Source organism: Jaculus jaculus, chromosome 2, assembly GCF_020740685.1.
Source record: "Jaculus jaculus isolate mJacJac1 chromosome 2, mJacJac1.mat.Y.cur, whole genome shotgun sequence".
Classification (NCBI taxonomy): domain Eukaryota; kingdom Metazoa; phylum Chordata; class Mammalia; order Rodentia; family Dipodidae; genus Jaculus; species Jaculus jaculus.
In genome coordinates, this window is record NC_059103.1 from 82,266,536 (window position 1) to 82,279,219 (window position 12,684).

A 12,684-nucleotide genomic window follows, 5' to 3' on the forward strand; every position below is an offset into this window, starting at 1 on the left:
TCTTCATTTGAGTCTCTGCAGAGGTGTTTTTCCTCAGAGCTGCCCTCCAGACACTCATGTTGGAAGGGCCTCAAAACACCCCTACCCTCTCTCTAGAACTTCCCTGCACCCACGCCTCCCCCCACCCCATGTAGCTGGCTGTTTCATTTTCTTTATGGTACCCATTGCTGTCTGGAATGAGCACATTAACGGTAAGTAGTTGTTTACTCACTATTGTCTATTGCCTGGCAAAGACAAGTGCTTCCCAGGTCTTGCTCATGGCTACCTGGGGGTCACTCAGCCCAAGCCTAGCACAGCCACAGTACCCAACCGAATTTGTCAAATCACCCAGTGGGCTCCACGGTGCCATCATTGTGCCCTTTTAAAACACTGTCTGCCTTAGTGGGGATTGCTTTTAATCACATCAGTAGAAGCTGGATTATAGAAGATTTCTTTGATCTGGGCTTTATGGAAGATGCAGCCCATGTGTTTAGCAGACACGGAAAATCACCAGAGCAATTTTTAAAAACTAGATTTTGTCATATGCACAGGGATATTTTAGAATAATTTAAATACCTTGTTTTGCTGGTTGATGTGATAGATAGAATAAGGAAAGCCTTCTGAAGACTCAAGGTCATCTGAGATGGCAGCAGATTACCTGAGATGGATGGTTGTTGCTGATGGATAAGAAGAGAATGGTCATTTTTGTAGAATACCCTTTGCCTGTTATAGTTTTCTGTGTTAATGTTTCATCTTTGCTGTAACTAACAAAATCAGTGACGATCTCAGAGCAAAAGACATGGCAATTACTCCATGAGCCTGTCAGAGTATAGTGAGGACCCAATATGAAAAGATCGCTGGGTTTTCCTAGCATTCTCCGCTGAGTGTCCTGTTCATCCCAGTGACCTAGCCAGCAGCTTATTACTCTCTCCTCTGTTTGCCTGCCTAGTTGACCCAACTGTCATTGTCCCGCTCTTTACTGAGCCTCTACCTGCGTCTTGTGGTATAGAACGCCCATTGCATTCTGATTTATCCCATAACCTGTAGTATTCCTCACCTGATGGAATTACTTTCCTGGAGGCATGCATTACATGAGATCGGCAGATGTTGATTTGTAGGACGGCTCAAGTTTTATTGAGCCATTTATGAGGATGCAGTTTATAAAGAGATCTGGTTGCATAGTAGATTGCTCTTGTTTCCTTGTTGAGTTTTCTGCATATTTTGTATCTGTCTTCTTTGCTCTGCTTTTCACTCATTTGCAACACATAGACCCATAGCAGAACTAAAGTATGGCTTTAAGGCTTCTTCCTTTTTGGGGTACTTTTGGCAGTTAGTGCACCTCAAATATTCCATATCTGTCCACTAGAAATAAAACTTCAGCAGAAGCCATTTCTAGTGTGATTACATGTGTATGTGTGCTGTTTTCTCTAGGTGCATCTCCTCAACTTCTCCTGTATCTGGAAGATTCTATTTTGCAATATGAAAATTGAAGTCAAGTCTTATCTATCTAAGTCTCAGCACTTCACAATTTACCCTTTCCTTTGTTTTATGGAATTCTCATTACACAGTGAATACTTTCCTCTTTTCTCATATGTTCAAATACCTGTTCAATATGAGAATTAGCTTTTAAAACTGCATGTAAAATAGGCAGTTATTCACATATTTTATGTCAATTCTACCCAATTTCAGTTTTCTCTGAGTTCTTCCACATCTTCCTTACTTACAGTTTGTCATTTTCTTGTGTATTCCTGTAACTAATGTGTCATCCTTGAGTGCTTTCCCTACTTCTCTACAGCTCCCCTCCACATTCTCAGATCCCATCTGTAAGTCACACCCCAAGTCTCTTCATTATTCTGTTTCTTGACCAAAATTCAGTCACCCTCACTCTGCCAATGGCAACTGCCATCTCCTTCATGTGTGCTTTTACAGACTTAGGATCATGTTTTTTTTCCTTCTAATCTCCATTTTCTACCATGCAGGATTATTGCTAGAAAATATAAATAAAAACCATGAATTAGTTCTAGACCTTGCCTGGCTTTCCATCACAGCCAGAATAGAATGGAAAATCCTTAACATTGTTGTGAAGCTGCATGTGAACTGCGCTTTGCTTCCTGCTGTCTCCCTTACCCACTGTGATCCGTACTCATGGCTTTTCTTGTGTCAATACTCTAAGCTTCTTGCTACCTCAAGGCCTTGGCACCAGTTTTTTCTCTGCTTACAATGATCTTTCACCTGGCATTTGCTTCACTGGCTTTCTCTTTTTGCTTAAATCTCAGCATAAAGGTCATTTTCTCCATGAGACACTCTCTAAGTCCTCAGCCTAAAGTTGCCATCTCTCAAACTCTTTCACGCAAGCTTATGTTAATTTCCTGCATAACAATGATCCTAGTAAATATTTCTTTCTCATTTAGGAGTGTGTATGTATGTTATATATCTCCATTCCTAGACCAGGCACTTTACCTTATAACTGTCCCTAAAAGAGGACCTGGAATGCAGCAAGCATGGATCATATAGATGTTGAGTTTAAAAAAAAAAGATGAGTGAAAATATTGACATTACTATACTCTTGCCTGGATATACAAATTTTGTTTTATAAGCAAATTATGTTTTACTAAGGTATTTTTTTTTTGAGCTCATATATTACCCAGTTTAGTTTCAAGTATGAGTTGGCAATTGGGACGTCAGTTATTGGCAATTGTGTTATTCTCTTGATTTTAGCTTTTTGACCATCGTTAGGTTTTTGGCACCTTATGATATCTATGTATATTTATCAGCTATAATAAGTATTAAAAATCAAATTTGGGGTGTAAGGTTATGTGCTTCAGGGACTCAATCAATATTTGATCACTGTGATAATTCATGTTTCTTCTTCTTGGCTGAGGTGTGCTGCCAATAAATGCCACTGACATGTTGCTATATTCCAACTCAGCTGAATCTCCTCAGAGAATGAGGTGTGCAGGGAATGAACTGCTTTTAGGGAACACTGCACAGGAAATCACTTTCATTTTGCAGCCGATCAACAGGAAAAAAGGCTTAGTTGTTAAACAAAAGCAAGAAGAGCAACGAAGCATATTCTTCCTCCCTCAGGGGCTCTCATTATTCTTGGAATCGTTAGCCTCTTCTAATATGGTGCAAGCTCTTCCAACAGTCTCAGTAGTGCACAGAGGACACTTTGACAGTGAGAACACATCTAATACTCTATTCTAGGTTTACTTTTCAGTATCTTTTCCATTACTTTTGGACGTTATCAGATCTTCTAATCCTCCATCTGCTGCATGCTGGATATTCTTCCTTTAGTAAACTTAGTCTCCTTTCCTGGATCAAAGACCTAGCCTATCTGTGGTACATTCATTTTAGCCATTTTTGTTGTTCATTATGCTTTTTTTTAACTTTAAATTTTTTTGCCAGTTATGATAGTGGCGATACAGAGTTACTTACTTTAAAATGTGATTATCTTTTGAGTAGTTCTTCCTTCAGAGGCTGGGCCATTTAAAAGTATAGTGGACTCAACTTTGGCCTGTTATGAAATATGCAGTGAGGATCAGATGGATGGATGACAGAGTGGAAACTTCATTTGACTCTGGCAGGTTTTAATTTTGCATTGCTTCTTGTATTAATTCAATTTCCTTTCAGAAGGAAAGTTGGCAGTCATCGAGGGAAGTGCTCGAGGAGGTTGGAGTCAATGGCATAATGAACTCTGAAGCCCATCATAATCATGTCACTGTGGAATGACAGCCCATCACAGGCATAGTGCTGCCTGTGTAGTCACTGCAGGAGAGCTCCCCTCTTCCTCACTGACCCCTATGCCACAGGCCACACAGGAGCATCATCCTGGTTTTGTCTGTTTCTTTTAAGTGTGGACCCATTACCCTACAGTATTCTATTTTCCCTTCAACTCTTCAACCAAAGCAGAGGATGGTTTGGGATTTTTTTTAAATAACCAATTGACTCCAGTCAACATTTTGTTGCTTGCAAAAGATAACAAAATAAAACAGTTTCTAGAAATTTAACTGGTTGTTGCATTTGTGCCATGGAGGAAGTCTGGCATCCACACTATAGACACCAACTGTTCTGTGCACAGCCCCTTCAATGGGTGCCCAGCGGGTCAGGGCAGATACAGGGGGCCTTCCTCCGACCAAGGCTACATCTTGTCTTTTCAGCTACATCAAACACTTTGAATTTATTATCACATGTGGCTTGAATGATTCAAACAAAAACAAATGCCCTCCAGTTTAATAATAGAAGTTAAAAGACTAAATATTTGCATCTGAAGAGGAAAAGGAGCTAGCAGAAATCTTTGTGGCATACTATTCCTTGAAATTATCCTCACTAAATTATAATCGTGCACTTTCTACTCTCTCTAATTAAGCATTAGATTTTATTTGTTCCAGATGCCTTTGCTTCAAGTAATTCAGAATACCCATCCCTTTGGGGGATGTAGAGGGGAGCCACTACAGATGTATTTTGAGTATTTTTTAAGTGAATCATTTTTAAATTATATACTTCACATAGTATATTTATACTGACGAATTTGATCTTAAGTTTTGTAACATCTAGAATCATCTGATATTATTTTAAACAAATATATTACTATGTTTCTGCAAAGAACTTCCAGGCCTTGATCTCTGGAGATAAAGGGATGGAGGAATTTGCTTTGATGCAATCAACACAGGTAGGTAGAGCTGTCAGCTGCTGTTTTACAAGGTTGAGAAAAGTCACAGAGCTGTTTTCTACAGAAAGCCTTGGACAGTTGTTTTTTTCTTCTTGTCCAAATTTCCAAATTCCTACTCACGGTGAAATAACTAAAAAACAGCCTATAAATATTGAAGGCAACCTTTCTATGGTTTGAAATAGTTTCTTACTCTTAAAATTCTCAATTATGATTTGTGGTTAAATCCACCAAATACATTTTACAGTGAAAATTGTCCAGATTTACTTACTTACTTATCATTTTATACAGTTTCAAATAATCAGTTGCTATATTTCTGAAGCAAGCCAGTAGTTTAACCAAGATTGACAAATGGTCTTATTGATCTTTCATGACTATAGATGATTGCCTACTGTTCAGATGCCATAAAAATTTTGGAACAATTTCATTTGCTTTGATTTAGATTGTGCTTTTTGAGATGATAGAGGTTAGACTGGGTATTCACTGATACAATGGAAAATTACCCAAGTACACTTTAAGATTTTACTTTACTTATCATTTGACCATGTTACAATTCACAAGCCTTCACCAGGTTTGTGAGAAGGGCATCTGCCATGTCAGTTTGACCATTTATTTTAAATATTTAATAGGTTTTATAGAATAAGAAGTTACAATTAATGCTGAAAATTATGTCATCAATTCATACATTGTCAATTATCCATTAGTTGTCCTACTCCATCCTCTTTGCAGAACAATAAAACAGTCCCTTTCTACTCATTGCTATTTTCTTTACAGTTTAATTCATCCCTTGCTGTTCATGCACCACAGACTGTAGCATAATTAAAGTAAAAGGGCAGAACAGGTCCCTAATCATAGTTCTAACATGTCACAAAGAGGCTCGTCCTGCACATTGATTAGCTGGAGTATTTGCCTTTACCATAAGAACAGCAGCACATGTCCCATTTTTACATTTCAAAGAGTCTTCTTGGGGCTGGAGATGTAGCTCAGAAGTTAAAGGTGCTTGTTAGCAAAACCCAAATATTTGGGTTTGCTTCCCCAGTACCCACATAAGGCCAAATGCACAAAGTGGTGCATACATCTAGAGTTCATTTGCAGCAGAAGGAGGTCCTAGTATGCCCATTTACCCCCAATAAATATCCTTTAAAAGATTCTTTGAGCCGGGCATGGTGCTGCATGCATTTAATCCCAGCACTTGGGAAGCAAAGGTAGGAGGATCACCATGAGTTCAAGGCTACCCTAAGAATCCATAGGGAGTTCCAGGTCAGCCTGGACTAGAGTGAGACTCTACCTCGCAAAACCAAAAAAAAAAAAAAAAAAAAAGCTTCGTTTAGAACTACTACTAATTAATCTTTGCATCTTTGCTTCCACATCAACTAACTGAACTCATACTTCTAAAATATTTTGACTTGAAAAATACATGTGTATGTATTCTGTAAAACTAAGTATGAAGTTATTATTTTACAGTCCCCAACCCCTCTCTACCTTTGTTATCAGAAAAAAAACTACTCTTCAATCCCCAGCACTGAGGGAGGTGGTTACCAGCTATAACCTTCCCTATTAACCTGAGATATATTGGTATTCAAAAAAAGAAAAATATCTCTTATCACCACTGGCTTATTTTCCAAAGATTTTAGGCATAACTAATTACTAGGATTTTTTTTTTCTCTCTTTTCAGCTATGGCGGGTATTAAAGGTCTGTGTCAAATACACAGAAGACCTGAAAAGCTTCTGAGTTTTAGGCTGATATCTAAACATTAAATGTTACTCTCTCAGTATTGGGGTTCACAACATGTAGTTACCCTAGACTCTGGGTAATTCCATGACCATGCTGACTGTTTTCTAGAAAAATAAAAATATTTAGGACCAGGGCTGGAGAGATGGCTTAGCACTTAAGGCACTTGCCTACAAAGCCTAAGGACCCAGGTTCAATTCCCTAGTGCCTACCTAAGCGAGAGGCCCTGGCATGCCCATTCTATTTCTCTGCCTTTCTCTCTCTCTCTCATAAATAAATAGATAAGTAAGTAAGTTAGTAAATAAAAATATTTTTATTTTATTTATTTTAATTTTATTTTTAAATTTTTATTAATATTTTCCATGATTATAAAAAAAGTATCCCATGGTAATTCCCTTCCTCCCCCCTAAAAATATTTTTAAAATATTTGGAACCATCCTAAAACTTTCTACTTCTGCTTGCATTACAACATTTCTTGTAGAAAGACAGCAAAATTTCTTTTTGCAGACACATTTCCAACATTATCCACAAGGTGGCTGTGCAAGTAGTGCTGAAAGTGAAATTTTCATTAGTGACTTTTTGATTGTTGCTTTGACGTTTTTGGATTTGTTTTGTTTTGTATTGGTCTCCTCTCTCTCTCCTTTTGGCTATTTGGAGTAGAGTCATATGTAGCCCACACTAGTCTTGAACTGGCTATTATCTGAGGGTGACATTGAACTCCTACCTAATCTTCCTGCCTTCACCTCACAAGTGGTATAATTACAGGCATACTCGTCTGTGCCTGATCTGATTAGTGTTATTTAATTCAAACAATAAACTAGATAAGCTCTAAATACAGAAATGCAATACAGAGAAATAAGAGGAGAAGTTATGCCATTAGAGGGCACCTTTGTAATTTTAGAAGAGACGTCTGTTCTTAGAAGTTTTCTTAGCAAGGCTTACTCTTAAGAAGAAAATATTTTCAGTTGTTTATTTAAAGTGGCTAATTCCTCACATGTGACATGAAAGCAGCAGGGAGGACTATTTGGGGAAAGGAAAAGGACCAGCCAGAGGAGGTCTGGAGGATGTTGGGACTGGGGAGTGAATAAACAAAGAATAACATATATGTATGGACACACCATAATGAAGCTCATTACTTTATATGCTGACTTAATCATTTAATTAAAAAATAATAAAGTGTTTAAATCTTAAACTGAGTGTTTGAGGGAAAAAATTATTGGTAGAGGAAAAAATCTACGCAATCTCTATATGAAGCTTCAACTTTTGATCAATGAGCAGAAAATAATAAAAAAATATATAGAATACCTACAGTTATTTCTGATTAGCTATACTTTGTTACTTAAAAAAAAAAAATTTGTTTAAAATAAATCTTGCCTACAAGTGATCAAATTGAGCAAATGTTTATGTTTCCTAGCTGGAGTAAGTTTTCCTAAAAAATAATTGGATGTTAAATAGTGGAATGTTTTAAACCATAATGTGACAGGATTCCTGTGCTTTGAGGGTATCCTAATTGTAAGCTTTTTTCTAGGAAAAAAAGTTGTTTTGCCCTGGCATGGCAATTCTCCTTCTCACTCTCTCTCTTGAAAAAACTACAAAAGAAATAAATATAAAGTACAAACAATAACAAGCCTATATCATACAGATGGCAGTCGGTATTACTAGAGGTAATCATATCTACAATAAAATTAGAAGAAGGCCAACAAAACTCATGTTGGTCCCCAACAAAGTGTATTAGTATTATGATCTTACAAACATCTCTTATAATTAGCTGATTTACTAAAGACTAACTTTCCAAATGATTTTTCTAAAGACAATTTTTTTCTTTTTTTTTTAATTTATTTATTTATTTATTTGAGAGCGACAGACACAGAGAGAAAGACAGATAGAGGGAGAGAGAGAGAATGGGCATGTCAGGGCTTCCAGCCTCTGCAAACGAACTCCAGACGCGTGCGCCCCCTTGTGCATCTGGCTAACGTGTGACCTGGGGAACCGAGCCTCGAACTGGGGACCTTAGGCTTCACAGGCAAGCGCTTAACCGCTAAGCCATCTCTCCAGCCCCCAAATGATTTTTCAATGTATAGTTAAAGTAAAAAATATTTCATGTAAAGGCTAATTTATCATCTCTTATTATAATGACTACTGTAAATGAGACTAGCATTCACTTCAATTCAATTATTGCTAACATTTGCATTTGACTGTCCTCACTGAAGTGTATAAATGTGAAGTATTGTGTTTTTCTATGCTTGAGTTCCCTATTGTCAGAGAAGTAAGAAGGGATAATTCCTTACATATTTCTATAAGAAAAACATGGACCAAATCATCAAGGGAAGCAAAGACATTCATGAGCACTGGACACATCAAATTTTGTGCCTGCTTGGGCCTTCTGATCAGAAACAGATATGAGAACACAATGGCCTTGGCAACATCTTCATACTGATGACTACAAAATGAGGTGTGTTTACTTACAAGGATCCTTGATGGATGTCATGATAAATGTCAAAACATAATTCAGTGCAAATTTTCCATAGGAGATTAAGGCCAGTATTTTAATCACATAGCTTTCTAGATGTCTGGCTAGTCAAGGGGTTCCTGGAACCCACCTATTGTTATGGTACAACATTCTATACAAATGCTGTATCTATAATAATTAGGTATCAATAATTTGCTTGTTATTTTGGACAAGATGCTTTACCATGATGAGGCTGAACTGTGCAATCTCTAAAAACTAATCTTTGATTTATGAAAATCTATTATTAAAATAAACAGAATATTATCTAAAATTCCAAGTCAAATATTGAGAAAGAATATGATTCTAACCAACCATAGGGCATGACCTTTGAAACAGTTGAAAGGACTGACCTTCAATGATCTTCTCAGTTCAAGCTTTTGGAGATTGGTAGAACACCATCAGTAACGATCGTATTGGCTCCTAGCATTATCAAGTGAAGATTTTCTTTTTAGTACCCAGGGAAGTTAATGCACCAAAAATCTCTTCAAACTCATTTAACATCTGAAATTTGGGTAAATTCATTTTCAACATTACAAAATAGTTTGCAGAAGAAGTGTGTTTGTATTTAATGCATACTATGTATTTCTAAGTTTCTGTCAAAATCAAGAGTGCTGTCCCTTTAGGGAGTTTCCACCCTGTCCAAGTGTCCACCTGTAGAACTAACCAAGCGACCCTTTCTGTCACCCAGGATGGTGCTGCCACACTGGTGTCTGCTTTGGCTGCTGTTGCCACTCACCTCCAGGACCCAGAAGCTGCCCACTCGAGATGAGGAGCTTTTTCAGATGCAGATCCGGGATAAGGCATTTTTCCATGATTCATCAGTGATTCCAGATGGAGCTGAAATAAACAGCTATCTCTTTAGAGATACAGCTAAAAGGTACTCACTCCCTGCCACACGTTGTAATCAATAAGTTTATGAAAGACACCTCCACAGAGGAAAATAACCTTTCAAATGTAGTTTTGTGATTTTTTTTTTTTTTTTGAGCCCAGAGCCTTGTGCTTGATAGGCAAATGCTCATCTACCAAGCTTAATGCTTAAGCCCCTTAAATGTAGTTTTGTTTGAAAGTCGACCGATTAACAGTATTGCAGATTTTCTCTAAGGAAAATATAACAGTGACCATGCAATTTCTAATCCTCATCTGTGCTGGACAGTGCTTGTTATCTCCCTGAATATGGCAGAGACAAATCCTGGTACTTTTGATGTTTTCTAATCGTCTTTTTTAAGTTTTATGACAGTAGGAAATTTCTAAGACAGACTCGTTAGGATAACAATTGAACAAGTATTATTGTCAAGCATGAGCATTTATGACAATATATAGCATATATGATTGTATTCTAAAATAATCAAACCAAACAGTACTAAAAACTGAGTCTTCATTTCTTTTTCTCTGGCATCAACAAATTGGGCTTACATAATTCTTATAAATATTTTCATTTTAAAAATTTGTATATATAGCTGAAATATAAAAGTATATTTTATACATTAATTATATTAAAATTATTTATTTTGATATACTCTAGCCCTCTTCTCCCTTTTATAGCTAATCTTGGATAATTATATTCTAAAATCAATTTCTTTTTAAATTTTTTTATACATTCATTTATTAGAAAGAGAGAGAGAAAGAGAGAATGGGTGCACCAGGGCCTCTTGCACTGCAAATGAACTCCAGATGCATGTACCACCTTGTGCATCTGGCTTACATGGGACCTGGAGAATTGAATCTGAATCCTTAGGCTTCACAGGAAAGTAACTTAACTGCTAAGCCTGCTCTCCAGCCATGTCAATTTTTTTTTTAACATAAAATACATTGGCAGTCAAGAGATCGAACTGTCCCACATCATTAATCACTTGCTATCCAAATACTGAGCTGTGATATACCCATATAGGTCATCCTTTTGGTTTAGTGCTAGTGGTGGAAAGTGATACTCTAGAGTCCTCCCATTAATGGTCCAGTCTTATCATCCTCTGGTCAGATAAGATAAGGGTGGTGATCAGTTGTAAAGAATACAATGACTTGAATTAATGCAATACACTAAAAAGTGACTTGAAATATATATCATTATGAATTTTTAAGAATAAAGGCACACAATGAAATGATGATTACATTGGCGGTACCTGCTATCTTAGGCCTTATAGAAGATCAGTCTTTGAGAATAGGAAAGGACATACAAGGCAATAGAGTAGTACTTCAGGCCAATCTTTAATGTTAACTGAATTGCCACTGAATACATTTTTTATTTTTATTTTTATTTTTTTTTTTGGTTTTTCAAAGTAGGGTCTCACTCTATCCCAGGCTGACCTGGAATTCACTATGGAGTCTCAGGGTGGCCTCGAACTCATGACAATCATCCTACCTCTGCCTTCCTAGTGCTGGGATTAAAAGCATGCGCCACCACACACACTTTCATATTATTTTGTTCCTTGAAACATTTGAGTCAATCAGACCAAACAAAAATTTTCTTTAGAAATTACTTTCATTTCCGAAATGTATTTGTGTACTGGTTTCTTTGTAGCATTCCTTACGTAAAGCATTGCATAGTATGTAGTTGTATCACTTAAACAAATTGTCCTTTGGTTGTTTGGTCTCCTAAAAATTAAATAGGGTTTTTTTCTTTAAAATAGTGTCTTTGTTATAAGACATTACAAAATATTTAATACCTTCTCCTTCCCTACTTTTTCCTTTCTTTCTTTTATTTCTTTCTTGTTTTTATTTTTATTTTTTTGACAAAAACAAATTTCTAAGGCCCTTTCTATCCATGATTGGGTGAAATGTACTCATATATTTATGCCAATTTGGTGGAGTTGTAGTCACTAAGAGAAACATAACATTGGATTTGGGTGGTATGCAGTGGTAAGCCCATATAGCTGTTGTTGATATTCTACCTAGGATGGAATTTCAAATAAGATTTGGCAGTTGAAGTAGAAAAAGACAACAAATTCACTAGTTATTCCTATGTTTATACATAAATTCCAAAGCTAAGAGGGTTTGGTGTGCTGATCACTCAGTCTTTGGCATGCTTCCTCCCTCATTTAATTTCTGTCTACCTCACTAGGCAGTAAGCATCTGAACACATAGACCATGTCCTATTGCCTCTTATTTCCCCTCTTCTACATGGGATCTGTGCATGGTTGACCATAAATACTTGTCAAATTGCTGTTTATTCACATCCTCGTTTATCCCTAATCATGAGCACTTTCATATGAAGATGTTGGCTTAGGCACTCCCTGCTGTTTTAGGTATGTAATGATTACCTTGTGGAATGCAGGCATCTTCTTTGTTACTAAATTGCCTGTGATTGTACTTTCTTATGCTACTAAGACATAGTTGTGTACTTGGGGAAGTAAACTACTTTTTAGGAGGACAGACTGTAATCCATATACTTGTCCTTGTTTTTGACCTTGACGTCACTTTCCTATGCTTCTCATATAAAATCCAGAAACAAATCATACATTTCAGATATTATTTTGTTTACATAGTGCCAAGTAAATTATATCAGTGCATCTCTTTTTTTGTAATATAGATAGGTTTATTTAGCTTATGTGGTTAATGTTATATATGCTAAAGGATCAAAAACAATCTGCTCTTCATAAAGTGGCAAATTAATATTGTCTTGGGCACTTTTAAGGATGGTTGTGGTACATAAAACTTTCTATACAGAAAGTCTGGATGATCATCTCTTGCCGTCGAAATGCTACCTTTGTTTTTATAGCCTCTTCAGTTTGTCTTTTTGTTGCCTTATTCTCACCTTTCATTTCCAAATTCATCTTGGAATAATGAGGGGATAAATTACTT

General features: G+C 36.7%; 1 protein-coding gene across 2 annotated transcripts in view; it reads left to right on the forward strand.

Annotated features, from left to right (window-relative positions):
• Positions 1-12,684, forward strand: part of Ndnf (neuron derived neurotrophic factor) — a 35,064-nt gene that overhangs the window by 13,024 nt on the left and 9,356 nt on the right. For both annotated transcript variants that reach the window (XM_004658557.2, XM_045143021.1), the window contains exon 2: positions 9,578-9,766. In XM_004658557.2, coding sequence (XP_004658614.1) covers positions 9,579-9,766 — 188 coding nt within the window. In that variant the 5' untranslated portion in view covers position 9,578. The remainder of the gene's footprint in view (positions 1-9,577; positions 9,767-12,684) is intronic.